We start from the raw sequence: 18,043 nt of genomic DNA on the forward strand, positions 1-18,043 counted from the left end.
TCACATGAGGACGTTTGGCTCCCTCGCCGTCATCCCGATCCTTCCGCGCCTCAGTGGCTTTTTTTTTTCCCTTGTGGCAACCGAGCCTTTTTTCCTTCCTTCCTTCCCGCGGCGTCCCAACCGGGCTCCGCTCTTCCCTCCTCCTCCTTCGTCGGGAGCGCGCCCTGGAGATAAAAGGAGGCGAAACGGCGGCACTACTTTGTTTTGGTGTCGCCCTGCTACGCAAGTGGCGCAGCGCCTGCGCAGAAAAGGGGGCGCCTTCGCGCCTCCCCCTTTGTTGAGGTCACGGCGGCGGCCCGAATTTCCCGGAGGATTATTATGGGTTAGGAGGAGGAGGAGGAGGAGGAGCGAAGGGCCAGGCGCCTAGGAAAAAAAATCAGCCGTGCCCACAACCGCACCGCCGAAGACCTCGCCGGGTCCCGCGCCTAAGGCGAGTTCGGCGGCCGCGGGCGACGTCCTTCTGTATTCTCTCTCGACGTTTGCGCCACTTGCGTGGCGGGCAGCCCTCAGGGCGGCGCGGCCGTGCGCCGTTTCCGGAGCAGCGGCTACGTCACAGACACCGCCCGGCCGCCGAGCCCCGCCCCGCCTCCGCCTCTTTCCAGGTATCCTTCCGCACAGGAGGGGGGGTGGGCGGCCGAGGGGCGGAGCGCGCGTGCGCAGTGCGGGTGTTGTGGCGCGGCCCGTCTCCGGTCCGCCTCCGTCGCCTTTGGGCCCCCCTCGAGAGAGAGACCGACCGACCGACCGAAGGACCCGACCCGCCGCCATGAAGTTCGTCTACAAGGAGGAGCACCCTTTCGAGAAGCGCCGCTCCGAGGGCGAGAAGATCCGGAAGAAGTACCCCGACCGGGTCCCGGTGAGTCCGCCGCCTTCGCCCCCCCCCCCGGTCCCCACCGCAGGAGGTGACGCGGCCTGGGCGGAGTGCCCTTCCGCCCCCGAGAGAGAAAAAAAGATTCCCCCCCTCCCCTCCGCACGGGGTCTCTCCCCCCCTCATTTTGAAGCCCCCTCACCACCACCACCCTTATTTTCATTTAAAACGACCCCTCCCCAAAAACCGCCCAACTCCCGTCGCTCCTGTGTGCGGCTTGGACTCCAACTCCCATCATCCTTGCCTCCCAGAGGGCGCGGGTGGGGAGTTGTGGGCCCCCACATTCTCCTGGTATGACGGAACAAAGAGCCCCCCCCCCGTTTTATGGCGCGGCTTCCTCATTCCCCACCCCCACCCCCGCTTTTACTACAAACTCCATCCTCCCCCAGCCAAGGCAGCCGTGGGCAGGACACGCTGCCTGGCGGGGTTTGTGTGTGCGCAGAAAGCCAGCCTAGGAGGGACTTGGGGTTTGGGAAGGGAGGGAGGTGGGTGAGGGTGACCCCTTATGCGCAGAGACCCATAGCCCCCCCTTGTGGGGGGAGGCAGGTGCCCAGAGAGGCCCGGAGGGGGGGCAAGAAAGGCAGGACCCCCCCCCAGCTGGATCCCCCTCCATCTCCTCTTCCATTAGGTTCAGGCCTCTGCCTGCCTGTCTGTCCCCCCAAACCCCCCTCCCTCCATGCAGAGGGGTCTACACTGGAGTAAGCTGGACAAGAAAAGGCACATGCCCCTCCCCCCAAGTTTTCTGGGACCAGGAATGCCCCTCCCTCAATGAAAGCTTCCCCTGGATCCAGCCTTATTGCTTCCCTCCCCCCTCCCCTGGTTGTAGCAGGCGTGGGCATAACAGATGGGGAGAATGGGACTCTGGAGGGCAGGATGCCCCACAGGTGCCGCCTATGGGATGAAGGCCAGGGCTTTGGCTGCCTTGGGGGGCACCCTTTCTTTTTTTGAGGGTGGGGCCAGGGGCGAGTTTACGGGGTGTTTTTTTGGTAGAAAAGAAGGTTCGGCTGCTCTCCGCTCTCCTCCTTTGCTTGTGGCCGCTTCGGGGCTGCCCTGAGAGGCTATCAAGGAGGTCGTGTGACCTGTTGTGTCGGTTGTCTGAGAGAGATGGGTCCCTGCCCCGAGGAGCTTCCAATTCAAATGGACCAGGGGTGGGGGTGGGTGGAAGGAGAGATTGAGAGCGTGCAGGAGGCAAGATCTAGGCCTCTGGTTTTGCACCCAGACGCTGGGAGGTCGATTCCCCCCAATGGGCCTCCTTGACAGGAACTGGACCCAATGACCCATCGGGTCCCTTCTAGCCCTGCAGCTCTAAAATGATTAAGATTAATTAGCTGCTTTTCCGGTTTCATCTGGACCTGGGGGTTTTAGGGCTGTGCCACAGACCTCGAGCCAAAAAGTGCATTTTGGAGGAAGTGAAAGGCAGCAATACGGAGGAACTAAGTTTCATTCAAATTTTCACTTTTTCCCTCTCTCGTTTGGGGGGATGGACATTGTGGAAAACAACCTTCTTGCAGCCCTGCAGATACAGGATTGGACGGGCCCTTCGGGCAGCTTTCAAAACAATTGCATAAGGGATCTTATTAACCCAAAGTGAAGCTTTCCCGTTGCACTTGTCATTATAATTTCTGAGAAGTAGCCGCTAAGCTTGTTCCTGTTGACTGTGGTGGAGCAGGAACTGGCTGTGTGTATGGCCTCATGTCAGGCAACACAGAAACTGCACTTACAGGATTCTTCCTGGTCCCCCCCCCCGTCCATATGTTACCGACTGAGGCCACTCTCTCTGCTCCTGCTCTGCTTTGATTCTTCCTCTTGGTAGCTGCGATTGATCCTTCCTCTCCCTGTCTTTCCTGTCTTTGCACACGTCATCCGTGAGAAGGTGGCATGAAATAACATGTGTTCTACTTTTGAGCATTCAGGCCGCTTTTTGTGAGCCACTCTTTGCCTCTCCTTAGGCTATCGCAGAAACACTTCAAAGAAGGAGCCGGCTCTGTGTTAGTCTGTTTTCAACTCGGGTAACGAAAATAATAAACAAAGGCCTTGTGGCGTCTGAAGGACTGCCAGACCCATGGCTCAGCGGTTGAGGTCTCCAGCTGTGGAGCCAGAAGTTTGGGAGTTTGATTCCCCTCCCCGGGGCTCCTTGACGAGGGCTGGACTGGATGACCCAGAGGGCCCCTTTCAGCTCTGCCATTCTCAGAGAACGTTTGTGGGTTGCAACTTGTGTCTCCAGACGCCAAAATAAATATAAAGAAACACGGAGCCCTGTCAGGTGGCTCTGTGTCATTTCCTAGTTGCAGGGGAGCGGCTGAGAGGGAGCATTGCCCGGTTGCGACATCTTGAACGCGGCAAGTCATTGTGCTTTTATTTCATTACGAGGGCTTCTCTCCGATACGGCTTCCTTTCCTGTTTTTAATACTGGAGTAGTGGAAAGCTGGAACTCGCCACTGACTTAACGCTAAACTGAGCTGTGTTAAAAAAAAGAAGAACAGACGTGTTTGGGAAGAGGTTGGGGCAAATTTTGGCTTCCCATTCTGGCTCTGGCACCTCTGGCCTCTGTTCCAGGCTTCCTCAGCCGCGTTGTACAGAGAGGTCTCCTAGACTGAGAAAAGGCTTGTCTGGGGGATGATTGCTCAGTCTTGGAATCGAGGTTTCCGTCTCCTCCTGGATGAAAAGCCCATGCCGTTTAAGAGGCTTCAGCAAACGGCGTCCCCCCCCCCTCGCCCCGTGTGTTCAAGCACCAGTGGGGAACCCTGCACCTGCTTGTCCCGTTCCTCCTTAAAGCTAAAGCGCCTGTCTTTGGCATAGGACCAGATACTTCTTAGCAGGTTGACGGGGGGGGGGGGGGAGATGCATGTGGGATGATGGGTCTTGTGGTAGTCCCTGGCATCCACCGGTCCATCTACAGTACACTGTTTAGGGTTGCCTTCTTTATCTGCTGTGCTTGGTTGTGAAGGGGGCTCAACCCCCACGGGACTCACCCGGCCTCCCTTCCGCCAGGCTGTTTGCTCTCGTTGCGCCCTTTTCACACAACCCGGCAAAACCTTCGGAGAGGCTGCTGCTCAAGATGATTTCAGTAGTGCTCCTTGGAGGATGATAGGAATGGAGTATTCCCACCCAGCCCCCCAGTTAAGAAGAAAGACCCTTCCTTTGGCCAAGAGTTAAGCCTGTTTTGTATAAGCCACCAGAAGTCTGGGGGTACCTTAATGACTAGCAAAACTGACATGGCAGAAGCAATGGACAAACAAAACCTGCTTGTCTTTAAGGTACCGCCAGTGCTTGAGTGTTTTGGCTGCAATAGGTTAACATTTCTACCCTCCTGGAAATGTGTCTGTGCCTGCGTGTGCGTGCCAACGCTAAACCCTAGGTTAGAAACACATGTTGCCCAGCAATACACAAGGCCCTCGAATGTCAAAAAGCCGTTTTCCCCACAACAGCAGGGCATCCCATTTCCACTAGGGCGGGAGAAAGCTTTGTCATAAAAACCGTCCCTTCCTTGGAAAGGCGATCCCAGCGGCTTCCTTGGACAGTTTGTGCTCTTGCTTAAGCGTTCCTATAATTAGGAAGTGTTTTGCTCAAGTGGAGCAAAACTCTGTGCCCTTCCCTGATGCAACCTCCATCTCTTTGCTATCCCCCACAGGTCATTGTGGAAAAAGCACCCAAGGCTCGGATAGGAGACCTGGACAAAAAGAAATACCTCGTCCCGTCTGATCTCACAGGTATGTGCCTGATGGGGGCAGGAAGCAGACATATGTGTTGGGGGGGGGGGAATGGGACTGAGCCCCAAGACAGGGCAGCTGGCTGAAGTAGACGGTCTCCTCCTTCATTTCTTGATAAGATGGTGCAAAGCAGAGCTTGGAAAGAACGAGCCGGAAGAAATGAAGTTAACAATACTTAGTCGTTTTATTGGGCTATGTTGAAAAAAAAAGTTGTGAGTAAGATCATAGAGAAGACTCCCTGGAAAAGACCCTGATGTGAAGGCAGGAGGCGAAGGGGACGACAGAGGATGAGATGGTTGGACAGGGTCATCGAAGTGACCAACATGAGTCTGACCAAACTCCAGGAGGCAGTGGAAGACAGGAGGGCCTGGCGTGCTCTCTGGTCCACGGGGTCACGAAGAGTTGGACACGACTCAATGATTTTCTAGTTAATTTTAAAAGTTTCCTTTACCGTGTGTTTTAATGTATTTTAAGAAAAAAATTGGAGGCTTTGTGCTATTTCCTTAACAGTCTCAACTTTCCTTATTTCTTTAAAAGAAATGGAAAAATTTGCAAGCAGCTCAACAATATAATGAGTTACCTTACCAAAACTGCAGTGAGCAATAAAAGCGATTCCTTTTTTTTTTCCAAACGTGGTAACGTGGAGTGGGAGAAAATGACTTTTACAAAGTAAATTTCCAAGTTCTGATGCCAGAGGGTGTACGTGTGAAAGAGCGGCTCAGCCACCCACAAATCTCTGCAGTATGTATGTGTTTGGATGACCTCGGTTCCTATTGGGCTGTGAACTTCCAGGCGTGAGTGCAGTTTCCGGATGGCTCTCGTCTACTGCATATGTTTCGGCTTATTAAACCCAGTCAGGTTTTAAGGAGAACGGTGGGATAAAACCATTTCACCCAGCCTTTCTCTTTAAAAAAAGGGCCCAGGCGGCTTCTTTGGCATCATTGCGTGGCTTTTGACTGACAGGCTGGCTCCCGCCTTTCCTTTCCCCCCCAGTTGGCCAGTTCTACTTCCTGATCCGGAAAAGGATCCACCTTCGGGCAGAGGATGCACTCTTCTTCTTTGTCAACAACGTGATTCCCCCAACCAGTGCCACCATGGGGCAGCTCTACCAGGTGAGTCCATGCCCCCCCCCCCCACTCTGGGTTTATGGGTTCAAAGAAAAGGTTTCTCCTGGTCTTTCTCCTCTGAGATGGCCCTTGAGGCAGTTTATCTTGGTGGGATGGGGAGAATGGCCTGAGTGGGTTGAAATGGCTTCCCTGTGGGAATGGGGCGGGGGGGGGGGCTGTACATGGACTCTTAGTGTAGCCCAGCGGTGCTTCTGCCAGAACATGGACAAGCAGCCTTTTGTTGGGCTGACCGCTTCCAGCATCCCGAAAATGACTCCTCTGAGTGGGCAGCATGGCTCTCCCAAGGTCGGGTCTGCACTGGGGGGGGCAGGAGAGACCCCTTTTCTAGACTGGGAGCTCCCCCACTGAATTGGAGATGCCAGGGAGACAAAAGCCACAGGGGTCTTTTAGCATGGCCAAGGTGTGACCCCCCCCCCGCTGGCTGCAGTCTCCTCTGACCCCCCCCCCCCTTACACGTGTTGCTGGACTGACGGTCTCCTCCTCTTTGCTCTCCCCCATTCCCCCCCCCTTCCGCTTCCAGGAACATCACGAGGAAGATTTCTTCCTGTACATTGCCTACAGCGACGAGAGCGTCTATGGCAGCATGTGAGGCGCGCCTCCGCCTGCCGCCACCAGGGGGCATGTGCTCCCGAAGGGACCCTGCACTTTTTTTTGTTGTCGATTGTTGTTGATTTTATGTTAACGAGCCTTTGGCCCCAGGAAAAAGAGGGGAGGGTGGTTGATTTTCTTTACTTTCTGCTCTACTCCCCTCCCGTCCTTCTGACCCTTTCCCCCTTACAAACACACTTCCTTCTCCCTTGCATCGCCTCCCCCCCCCCACCCTGCACTCCTCAGTCCTGTTGGGCTTTCTTTGAGGTAGTTTTATGGCTTACAGGAAAAATACCTCTTTGCTTTGGGCTTCTTTTTATCTCCCTTATACACCCCTCTGCTTTTCTTTTCTCTTCCTTGATGGGTTAGGAGATCTTGGATTCTCAAAAACATAAAAGGAAAAAAAAAGTATTCCCCCCCTGTTTCTATCTCGCAACTTCACTACCAAGACCTGAGTGTGTTCCTATTGGGGTTGTGCTCCGCCTGGCAGTTTTCTGTAACCAGAGGGGATGGGGAATGCTAATAAAAGTATATATAAGGATATGGCTGAGCGTTTGGATAATGATGATGTTAATAATAATAATAATAATAATAATAATAATAATAATAATAATAATAATAATAATAATAATAATAATAATAATAATAATAATAATAATAATGATAGTGATGATGTGTGCATGTATAGGTTAATGTGGGAGGCTAGAGTAAGTTAAATATCTGGTACTGTGTGGAAATCAGCAAATCAATGCTTGCAGTTTTTATTTATTTCATAGATTTCTGTACCACCCTATTAGGGCAAGGCTCGATTCTCGGTGGTTGACAAAAAGGATAAAATCAGCAAGAAATGATATTGAGGCCATTGTGGGCATGGATGGGGAATCTAGTACTGCTGGTGAGAGGAGAGATCCAAGCTCTTTACTTTCTGGTTTCTGCATCTGGAGGCCAGGCATGGGCGCTTGGGAGCCCAAGCCTCCAGGGCGGCCGTGGGTGGGCGTTTGTGCAGGACAGACCCTGGAGATCCGGGAGGAGGAGAGTGCCGCTGATTCTAGCCATCGAGTGTGAAAGGAAGCTGGTGGCTCAAAAGGGTGGATGGAGTCCCAAGAGGTTGGGGCCAATACAGTCGGTGACTTGCATGCCTCCTGGGCAGGGGAAGGATGTTCAGCTGTCCGGATGATTTAAAAAAAAAACACCAGCTTCTGGATCTGAGAGGAGAGCTCTTTGAAGCAGGAGGGCTTCCCTTGGGTTGACTTTTTGCTCACTGCTTTTTTTTGGGAGGGCTTTTGTTTTTCTCATTTATGAGAAACAACACCCCCCACCCCTTTTGCTGGTCTTCTTTTGAGACATGGCTGCCATGTCTTCTCCCAGATCTGTTTGCAGCAGCGTAGACAAGTTACACAGCCGTGGGAGTAGCCGCCAGACCAAAAAACAAGCCTGGGAGGAAGAAGGAGCAGCAGTGGCAGCATCAGCTTTTTGAAGCACCCGCCTTCAGTTTTCAGCAAGACAGAAAGAAGGAACTGTAACTTGGCCCTGGTCCGGTCGGTCGCTCTGGCCTGATTTGAGCACACCTCAGCCTCCTCCACCTGGGCTGAGCTCTTCCCGCCCCCTTCCGCCACCCGCTCAGCTTTTCCCCTTTTCGAAATGTGCCTGCTGGCGAAAAGACCCTCCAGCAGATTTTGGTTTCTTTCCAGGATATCAGTGCAGTCCTTGCAGAGCGTGGAAGGAGGAGAAGGCAGCGACCTAGCTTCAGCCTTCGGAGCCACCCCCACCCCCCTGGTCAGGAAAGCAGGCTCCCCTTGGCCACAGTGGCATCCTGTCCGGGAGGTGGGGAAGCCAAAGGAGCCCCCCCTCCCCGAAATGATCTCTGGTCCTGCGAAGACGATGTGATTTCGGCCCCCCCTCTCGGTTGGAGAGATGGACCAGGCTGGGGCTGCCTTTTGTACTGGAAGCCCACCAGTTGGCGATCTTAGAAGAGACCTGGGGAAATAGTGCGCTGTCTCTTTAAGAAATGGGGCGGGGGGGGAACATCTCTCGCCCCACGGCTCCCCCCCCATCTCGCCCGCCCCCAGGGCCAGGTTTCCCGGCACGCCTTGGAGCTTTTAAAGCCGCCGCATGGCTTTTCGGGCCAGTCCTCCCGGAGCCTCTTTGCAAAACAAGCAAACTACAGCTCCCGTGAGCCTTTGCGGAAGCCCCAGGCGGGACTGTGTGCTCGGCCGGGCAGCGAGGACTCCGTTACCCGACATGCACCGCTCCGGATTGCCACTACGGGCAGAGGCGTAGGCGAGAGAGGGAGGGAGGGGGGAGGAGCAGGAGGGGAGTCCGGGAAGGGTGCGGCGCATGCGCGGCGCGGCGCCTGCCGGGAGGCGCAGTGCCTATGCCACGTTCCGCGCGGCGGGCCGTGCGGAGAGAAAGACTCCACCTCCCGAGATGCCCCGCGGCGGAGCGCAGGGGAGGGGCGGGGCCGTGCGCTCCCACTGAGCAGGGAGGGAGGGAGGGAGGGGGCCGAGGAGGAGGAGGCGGAGGGAGGGGAGGGAGGGAGACGCGGCGTCGGGCGGCACCGGACGAAAGAAGGGAGCGCGGGGCGGCCGGAGGTTGGACGGGGGGGGGGGGGCGGGCGGCGGCTTCTCGAGCCCCGCCGGCCATGGCGGAGCCCAGCCCCGAAGGTAAGGGGCCGGAGCGGGGTGGGGGGGGAAAGGAAAGGAGAAGGGGAGGGGGGCAGGCTGGGGGGGGAGGGGGAGGAAGGAAAGGGCGGGGGGCCCCCCTACGACCAGACCCACACTTGTGGGGCCCGGGAGGGGGGGAAGGGAGGAACACGGAGGGGGGGGTTGGCCAAAGGGAGCGCCCTTCGTCGGAAATAGTGTTTCTTGGGGGGGTCGGGAGGGGGGGGAAGAGAGAAGGAGCCCCACCGTTGGGGGGGAGGGGGCGCCTGGAGGGGGGAAGAGGGGGAGGGTGGGGGGCCCGGTGGGGGGGGGGAGAGAGAGAGCTCGTAGACCAGAAGGAGCCCACACGAGGGAGGGAGGGAGGGACCTCTGAGGGAGGAGGGGGAGGGGGGAGCCGAGCCAGCGGGGGGGGGGCGCGCAGGAGAGAAGAGGCGGCCTTTCTAAGGCGGGGGGGGGGAGAAAAAGCGCTTCTTTCTGCGTTGTTGTTGGTGGGGGTGGGGGGGAGACAGGAGGGGGGGCTCGGAGAGGGGCGGGTTTGGGGGGGAGCGACCGCCGGAGGGGAGGGGCTCCCTGGTGGGGGGGGCTGGGGGGGCAGACGAGGTTATGGAGGGAGGGAGGAGGAGGGGAGCCCCCCAGAGGGAGGGAGGGAGGGAAGGGGGGGGCTTTCCAAGGGGCGCCGCTTGGGTGGGGGGGCGCGCGTGGGGAGTGCGTGTGTGTGTGTGTGGGGGGGTTCTTGGTCCGGGGCTTTTTTTGCCGGGGTGGGGGTGGGGGTGGGGGTCAGCGGCCAAAGCAGGTGAAAGGGGAGCCAGGAGGAAGTTGGAGCCGGGAAGGCGGCGGAGGAGGAGGAGGAGGAGGAGGAGTGGGGCGTGCATTTGGGGGGGGGAAGGTTTGGGATCCCGGGCAGACCGGCATTGAAGGGGGGGGAGTTGGGGGGTGGTCCGAGGGCGACCCTTCTTTCTCCCTCCCCCCCCCCGCTTGGCCCCTGTGGGGCTTGGGGAAGGAGGCTGGCCTTGGAGGGGGGGTTTCGCTGGGCCCGGGGGGGGCGTTGGGGGGGGCAGGCCGGAAAGTGGACGGGGGAGGGGTCAGCGGTGGTCCTGAGGGGCCGCGCGGGGGGGGTGGGAGCCAGGGGTCCGGCTGTCTGTCTTGAGCCTCGCGGCGGCTGCGGGGAAGGAGGGGGGACATGCAGGGCGGGGGGGGGGCAGGGAGGACCGGCCACTCGGAAGGGGAGCATGCGCGTTGGTGGCAGCGGGGTGGATCGGCGGGGAGGGGTCGGGCGGTGTGGGACCCCCTCCCGGGCCCTGCAACCTCTCTCCCCCCCCCCCCCGTCCCTGGCTATCCCTGCCCTCCTTTGCAGGTGTTCCTCTGAACGCCTCTGAATTGGGGGGGGGGGGGAAGAAAGATCAGGGAGGGAGGGAGGGAGGGACAGAGGGAACCCCCCCCCCCCGAAAGAACCCGGAGGGGCTTGGGTGCAGGAGCCGCCAGCGAAAGCTCCTGGGGAAGGGACCCAGAGCAGACCCCTGGTGTTGCTGCCTAGTGGGTAGACCTGAAACCTAGAGGAACCCCCTCCCCCCCCAAAAAAGAGGTGGGTGCCTGATGGTGCGGAAGTGGGGGGGCCCTAGCTTGGTCGTGGGTGGCAGCAAGGATGTCTTTCCCTGTGCTATGTTGGGGTTAGGGCTGCTGGTGGGGCCCAAATATTAGCAGGTCGGCTTCCTCTCCTGAGGGCTTGCATTCCTGGGGCCGGGAAGTTCCCGATCCCACCCCAATGCTGCCCCCCCCTCAAATGACCCCCTTCTCCCTTTTTGTCTTTTCTCTCCCCCCCCCGTCCCCCGGCTGTCTAGATCCACTCCCAAGCCTCAAACCGGAGACACAGGTAAAAAAAAAAATGAAAATACAAAGCAAAACGGGGTGGGTGGCAAAATTACCCTAATCTCACCTCTCCCTATAAGTTGGGGGGGGGGGTGAAGGTGGCGGCGGACGAGTCTGGCTCTCCTGCCTTCTCTGGCCCTCCCGCCGAGCGAGCAAAATGGCCCTTCCCGCACAACACCCCTTGCAGGAAAAAAAAATGCTGTGTGTGCGCGCGTTGCAACATCCTTGCATGTGCTTTGCGGCCGCTTAGCAAGCCGCCAGGGAGCCGAGCTTCCCCCCCCCCTTGCATGCTGTCCCTGCCCGGCCACCGCCACCGGTGACAGCTGGAGAGGCTTCCGGCTCCCCCCTCCCCATCTGGAGGGGTGATCCCCCCTTTCGGAGGTGGGGGTTCCTGGGAGGTTTGACGGGGTGGGTGGGTGTTCCTCTCTCTGGGGGGGCCGAGAGAGGGGACGGTCCCTGCAGGCTGTGCTAGCTTGCGTTCACCTTGACCGAACACCCCCCCCCTTCCCTTTTTGTGGGTGATCTTGGGCCGCTGCTTAAACCCTCCGGACGGACGGGTTGGTGGGGGCAGCTTTGGCCCTTGTGTTTTATTCACCACCACCCTCTTCCCTTCTCTCTCCCCCCCCCCCCATCCTGGCCGCCCCCTTGACAGCCTCCCGAGAAACGGAGACGCACCATTGAGGATTTCAACAAATTTTGCAGTTTCGTCCTGGCCTACGCCGGCTACATCCCGCCCGCGAAAGAGGTGAGTTTAAATTCGGGATCTCCTCCTTTCGCCCCCCCCTCTTTCCCTGCCCCCTCCCCTTGGTTTGAACCGAGCCTGAAGCGGTGGTTTGCCCCGGGTTTCGGATAAAGTCATTCTAGCCTTTGCATTGTTAGGGGGGGTGGGGGTGGTTGTTTGGGGGGGTAAGGAAGGAAGCCCAGGAAAGGAAAGGGGGGACCCATGCCTAAGCGGCGCTCCAGAAACATGCTGAGTAATTTTTTGGTGAAATTTTTTGCTCGCCTCCTCCTTTTTCTTTCTTTTCCAAAGAGGCGTGCGCTCCACAAGGCAGTCTCTGTTGTCCAAAAAGAAGGCGCCTCCCGGGAGGGAAGGTTGAGTTTATGCGGGGTGGGGGGTGGCAGCAGCATTTTTTTTCCAGTTCTCGGCTCTAGTCCTCTAAAGCGGCCGCAAAGCGCCTGTGAAAACTACATGCCCCAGAAGGCATTGGGGCATGGCCATTTTGCTTCAAGGCGGTGGCAGGTGGCATGCTGGGAAGTGTAGGAAATGGGTGTGGAAGCCAGGGGGCAGACATGTCCTGACTTGTTATATTTCACCGTGCAGAGTGTGTGTGGGGAGGTTGGTGGTATTTCATGCAGTGCATTGTGGGAACCGTAGTTCTTGCCTCTGCATTTTCCAGTCTTGCCTGCCTTCCCGGGGTGGTGGTGGTGGATTTAATTGGCTTCTGTTTATCCTCAAGTTGAGGCTAGGCATGATCCTGCTTGAAAGACACCAAGTCAACCCTAAATGACGCCTCTGAGAACAAACAGAACTCGCACCCACCTCAAGTGGGATTCACGTGGAGCAGAGAGCAATGTTCCCAAACCGTTTTGCGGCTTTTGCACTCGGAACTAGGCATCGAGTTTATTGGAGGAGAGTTGGGGGCACATATTGAATGGTGGTTGTCAGTTGGCACAACCGAGAGGTTTACCAGCTGAAAGCTCCCCTTTTTATATTCCCAGTGGCCTTTGCTTGTTTATACCAAGATTTAAGAGTTCAATGTATTCTCAAAGGCTTTCACGGCTGGGACCTGATGGTTGTTGTGGGTTTTTCGGGCTCTTTGGCCATGTTCTGAACATTGTTTAGAGCATGGACAGAGCTCCTACTCCAGTCCTTTGAAGATGCTGGCCAGAAAAACTGGTGAAATGTCAGGAAGAACAACGTTCAGAACAAAGAGCCAAAGAGCCTGAAAAACCCACAACAACCATTTAAGAGTTCTTTAGCATTAAAGCCTCTTGGGCGAGGTTTTGTCTCCCAGGCATCTAGGAGCCCCGTTTCTGCGCTGGGAGCTAACCGCTGGTACGTGGCTGGACTTACAAACTTCACGAGCGGAGCCGGGTTTTTTTTTAAAAAAAGGTGACGGAGGAGCAAAGGAAAAATGTACAAAACAGAGATGGGTAGGCCATTATTCCCATTATCATCATGTTTTAGTAATAAAATTGTAGCCCCCCCCCAGAGCAAACTTTGTTTTATAATCCGTTATTGGATCAAAATTAGGTTTCTCGGCCTTTCATACTGGTTTTCCTTTGAGTTTTCCCTCTTTTAAAAAAATTATACTGAGACAGGCTAACAAGACGCCCGCTTTGGAAATTGCTTCAGTTCAGAGGTGGCGTGTCTAGCGTGATCCTTCCAGCAACCAGCATGCAAACTGGGGTGGGTGGGTGTCCATGGGCACAAACTGGTGCCCCCCCATTAATCCATTCTGCCTCCTCTCCCCCCCCCCCCCGAACAGGAAAATGACTGGACGCCTTCCGGCTCGAATTCTCCCATCCGCCCCGAGAGCGTGGTGGACAGCGACGGCTGGGAATCCACCCACTCGGATCTGCACACCATCGAGACCTTCGTGAAGAAGGCCAAGTCTTCGAAAAAGAAAGCCGCCTTCCGACGCCTCAAGTCCGACAGCTCGCTGCTGGAGAAAATGAAACTCAAGGACTCCCTTTTTGACTTGGACCCGGTGGGCAAGCAGCCGCCCCCTCCGCCGCCCCTGGCCGGCCCCAAGGGGGGAGGGCTGGACAAGAAGAAAGAGAAGCGCAACCACCGGAAGGCCGCCTTGGAGGCCGGCGGCGGGGTCAAGCGGAACCGGGCCAGCGACCCCGTCGGGGAGAAGCGCTCGCGCATCAAGAAGAGCAAGAAGCGGAAGTTGAAAAAGGCCGAACGCAGCGAGAAGAAGCACAAAGCTTCCCTGAGCGAAACGGACTCGGAGGAGGAGGATGGGGCGGCGATGGGGGCCCTGCGGCCGGGAGGGGAGGAGGGCGCGGCGGTGGCGGCCACGGCGCTGGTCTCTGTGCAAGGCCCCCCCGAGCTCTTAGCGGCCAGTTTCCCCCTAAAACTCGAGGACACGGAAGGGAAGGAGGGCATCAGCACGGAGACCAGCCAAGACGGGGAAGGCAGCTCCAGCGAAGGCGAGATGAGAGTGATGGACGAGGACATCATGGTGGAATCAGGTGAGGAGCCGGAGGACGGAGGGCCGAGCTGGAAGGGAAACACCCCCCCCCCCACCCGTCCCTGGCGTCCGGCCCCGAGAGGTGACCGCAGAATCCCAGAGCCGGAGGGCTTCGGCACCCTCACGAGCCGTTCCTTCCCCAGCTTAAGCAGCTCTTGACTCTTAGGAGATGTTTCCCTAAATGTTAATTGCAATCTTGAGTGCTTCTCGTTTGCTTCTGCTGCGTAGAGTCCTCCCCTCTGGAGAGAACAAGCTTCCTCCCATCTTCCACTGGACAGCCCTTCAAGGATTTGAAGACGGCTATCCTATCGGCTGTGGGTCTTTTGTGCGCCAGGATAAACATAGCCAGCTCTGTCGACGGCAGCTTCCCACCCAGCTTGGATTCCGGACCTTTCATGATCCTTTCTCCCCCTCCTCTGGATATGTTCTAGTTTGTCAATCTTGCTCTTACATAGGAGCACCCAGAATTGCATGCCATATTCCACCAAAGCACAAACGGGGGAGTTCTGCCACTTGCTTTTATTGTGGCACTCTAGGATTCTGGGTGCGTCCTTGTATCGTATTTGCTTTCTTTGCTGCCGCATCACAATGCTGGCTCACGTTTACCTACTGGTCTGCTAAGACCAGGAGATGCCTTTTGTGTATACGATGGCTAAGGCAGGGAACAGAGACACCAGCAACTGTCGTTTCTGAAGTGCGAAATGACAGGAATCCTGTGATTTCTTTGTCCTTAGTTCCCTGAGGCTGCATCGTCCAGTCAGAAGTTATTAAGAATAGTAGTTAAAGAGTCTGAGTTTAGAACTCAGGAGACCACAGTTCAAATCCCAGTTTGGTTGTGAAGCTCACTGGGTGTCTAGGCTAATCATTGTCACTCAGCATAACGTAACTTGCAAGAGTTTTTGCTGCTGTAGCTGTCGGCGCAGGCGTATTTTCCACAAAGTTCTACCAAATCTCCCCCCCCCAAAGGTTTATTTATTTATTTTATTTATATCCTGCCTATCTGGTCAGCTAAGGACCACTCTAGGTGGCTAGGTTGGGGAAGGGATCATATTTTGTTCATCATTTCGAGCTTCTGCATTTAATTAAAAGGATCGACTTTGCTCAGCTTAAGCCTCTCTATATTTTTAAGAGAAGATGCGAAGTTAGGTGCTTTCTTAAAAAAATTCCCTCTGAGGGAGCGGTCTGTTTATTATACCACTTTCCCTCTGGAACAAATGTTTTTGATAACCATGTTTACTGTATTCTGAAGAGGGAGCTTTGAGGTACCTTACTAGACAGTGATAGAAAAGACAATGGAAGTTTCTTGCTGCATCTTGGAAGTTTTATTTGTCAAAGTTTAATTCTTTAAAAAAAAAAAGTTTTAAACCAGCGTGATCTAGTGGCGGATCACGATGCTCCGCTTTAAATCTATGTTCTTCAGATGAACTGTGGATGCAGAGTTTATTGGTTTATTAGGAATTGAGGCCCGTCTATGGAGGATTAAAATGTAATGGATTGATGACCGATCAATGAGAACCAATTAAATAAAATTATAGTCCTACAGATAATTCGCCTTGCGTGTGTTCTGCACATACGTGGGTTCTTATGGGCTGTCGAGTCAGAACTTCCTTATGGCAACCCTAATAGGACTTCCAGAGTACGTGAGATATTTATGGAGTGGTTTTTGCCCGTTTTAAACACCCCCACCTCCATAATCTCCTTCCCATGACTTCACGTGGCTGTTTCTGTCTTGCTTTTTTGGTTTTCTCCAAAATAAAAGCAGCTAGTACAAGGCACAGCAGTCCCAAAGGGGTGAAAATGGGGTTCTGTGACTCTCAGGTCCTCACCAGCTGCCTCCTTTCCTAGCCTAGGCACCTCCAAGATGCAAGTGAGTTTCGGATTACAGATGCTCATATATTAAACATGTCTGTCTGTACTAACACCGTGCAGTTTTTCAAAGATTGAACATCTGCACCTGGATCGGTCATCAGCCCATGACATTTTCATCCTCCCCAGACGGGCTTCCACTCCTAATAAACCCTAGTTCAAAACGTTTCCTAAAAATTAAACATTGACAAATAAAACTTTAAGTCGAGCTCCTATTACAGCTGTGATTCCTTTTCCTGGCGGGTATCCAAAGGTAGGTATGAAATGTGGGATTCGGCCCGTCTTGAAGCGTGCTCATTTTCTGCCCTCTTTCCGCAGGGGACGATTCATGGGACCTCATCACTTGTTACTGCCAGAAGCCCTTCGCCGGCCGGCCCATGATCGAGTGTAATCAGTGCGGCACCTGGATCCACCTCTCATGCGCCAAGATCAAGAAGACCAACGTCCCCGACATCTTCTACTGTCAGAAATGCAAAGAAGCTTCCCGGAAGCATCCTCTCCCGCCGGCCGTTCCCAGCACGACTGCTGCCGTGGCCTCCAGGGGAAGTGGGGAGCCCTAACGCCCCGGCTGGGTGGGGGGAAAAGAGACAGCTCCGTGGCGGGGGTGGGTTTCAATCCCACAGGAGGGCACGGAAGAGATTCGACAAAAGCGTGGCTGGGCTGGAAGTGGCGGGTGGGGGGCAGGGGCCTGCTCTGGATTAGTGTCCAGAACCAGCCTCTTTCTTTGATCCCTGGGAGATAAGACAAAAAAAAAAAAAGAGGCTCTCCAGGGAATTCATGGTGGCGACCGTTGCAAAGCTAAAAGAAGCAAACTTCCCCTGGAGAAATCAGTAAATTCTGGCCAGCAATTAACAAGCTCCTCACCCCCAGACCCACTCCCCTGCTCGTGGGGTTCAGTCCGAGCCCACCTCCCAAGATCTGCAAAAGGAGGTGGAAATCAACGTGTGGGACATTATGTATGTACGTGTGTGTTTGAGAAACAAAACATCTGGACGGTTCTTGTTTCATATGCTAGGACGCAGCAAAGGGTGCGTGTAGGGGCAGTGGCAGAGAGAGAAGGGCAGAGATGAGGGATAGAGAACCTTTTTTTTTCCATTCTGATTCTCTCTCCCCCCCCCCTCCACCTTGCTCCCCGTCCTTCTCTTGTTGCAGTGGAGTTCACTTGTAAATAGACAAGAAAGCAAAGGTGGTTTTCTTTTCTTTTCTGGGTTTGTTTACGTGTTTCCCAGTTGCAAAGGTTTTTTGTCTGTTCTAGTTGATACCTCCCCCCGCCCCCCAATATGTTCTCTTAGGGGTCGAGTGCCCCCTGTGTGTGTGAGAGAAAGACTAGATGACAGCCCAAGAAAAAAAGGCATGGGGAGAGGAATAGCCTAGATATGGATTTTATTTGTTTTATTTTTTTGGTTAAAGCTTGGCGAGTTCTTTGGAGGGAACACTGAATTTGTATCAATCAAAATTGAATAATATATATATTTTTAAACTTCTAGAAGAGGGAAGGAACAACTGGGAGGAAAGTGGCATTTTTTTTTTTTACATTTTGATAAATCCATACGTGTTAACAAGCATCCGCTCCCCACTATGCACTGAGGCGGAGAAAGCAGCTGGGAAAACACCCTCTTGATTTTGCTAAGTGTCAAAATAAAAAGGGACAGCTTGTTTGCGACTGTGCTCTCTTCCGAAAAAGATGGGGGTGAGGAATATGATCCCTGCGTGAGGGTGAGTGCAGAGAACGACCGCTTTTTGAAAACTGGAACCTCTATCCGGAGTTCTTGGCCTGGGCAGACGCTGGGGTTTCGGTGCGGGCCTCACATTGAACTGCTCCCCCCCCCCGAACTTAATTTTCATTTGGGGGGGGGGGTGGTTTCTGGTTGGGTTTCTTGGTTTTTTTCTTTTTTCGGAGGGGGTGGCTCTCTCCGCCTTACACCCTTTTTGTTTTAACACTTGCAACCGTGTACATGGCAGAGTTTCCGAATGTAAATAAAAGATGTGGACCCTTTTGGCGTTTGTACAGAGAGGAGTGTCCCCTTCCTTGACGTTCGGGGCAGCGACGGGTTATTTGCGGGCGGGCGGGCGTCAGCCCAAGGGATGGGGCCGGGGGGTGGGGTGGGGGTGGGCGGCAGTGCGGCTTGGTGTCCCGGGTGCATGCTGGGAGACAGAAGCA

General features: G+C 55.2%; 2 protein-coding genes and 1 long non-coding RNA gene across 3 annotated transcripts; 2 read left to right on the top strand and 1 right to left on the bottom strand.

Moving 5' to 3' along the window:
• Positions 1-475: 475 nt before the first annotated feature.
• GABARAP (GABA type A receptor-associated protein) lies at positions 476-6,833 on the top strand. Its single transcript, XM_020799843.3, has 4 exons — positions 476-853; positions 4,497-4,575; positions 5,569-5,687; positions 6,223-6,833. Exons 1-4 carry the CDS (start codon positions 764-766, stop codon positions 6,289-6,291), a joined length of 357 nt encoding a protein of 118 aa, XP_020655502.1. The 5' UTR covers positions 476-763; the 3' UTR covers positions 6,292-6,833.
• An 18-nt stretch (positions 6,834-6,851) lies between these two features.
• On the bottom strand, positions 6,852-10,987 carry LOC144583776 (uncharacterized). The gene is made up of 2 exons (XR_013537711.1): positions 10,884-10,987; positions 6,852-7,724 (listed from the first exon to the last, which is right to left on the bottom strand). It is a non-coding gene; the product is annotated as an uncharacterized LOC144583776 (long non-coding RNA).
• On the top strand, positions 8,818-17,894 carry PHF23 (PHD finger protein 23). Its single transcript, XM_072977202.2, has 5 exons — positions 8,818-8,953; positions 10,789-10,820; positions 11,469-11,561; positions 13,306-14,017; positions 16,201-17,894. The coding sequence occupies exons 1-5, from the start codon at positions 8,932-8,934 to the stop codon at positions 16,440-16,442; spliced, it is 1,101 nt and encodes a 366-aa protein (XP_072833303.2). The 5' UTR covers positions 8,818-8,931; the 3' UTR covers positions 16,443-17,894.
• The last annotated feature ends 149 nt before the right edge of the window (positions 17,895-18,043 follow it).

The sequence above is a fragment of the Pogona vitticeps genome, chromosome 6 (assembly GCF_051106095.1).
Source record: "Pogona vitticeps strain Pit_001003342236 chromosome 6, PviZW2.1, whole genome shotgun sequence".
NCBI classification, from domain to species: Eukaryota; Metazoa; Chordata; class Lepidosauria; order Squamata; family Agamidae; genus Pogona; species Pogona vitticeps.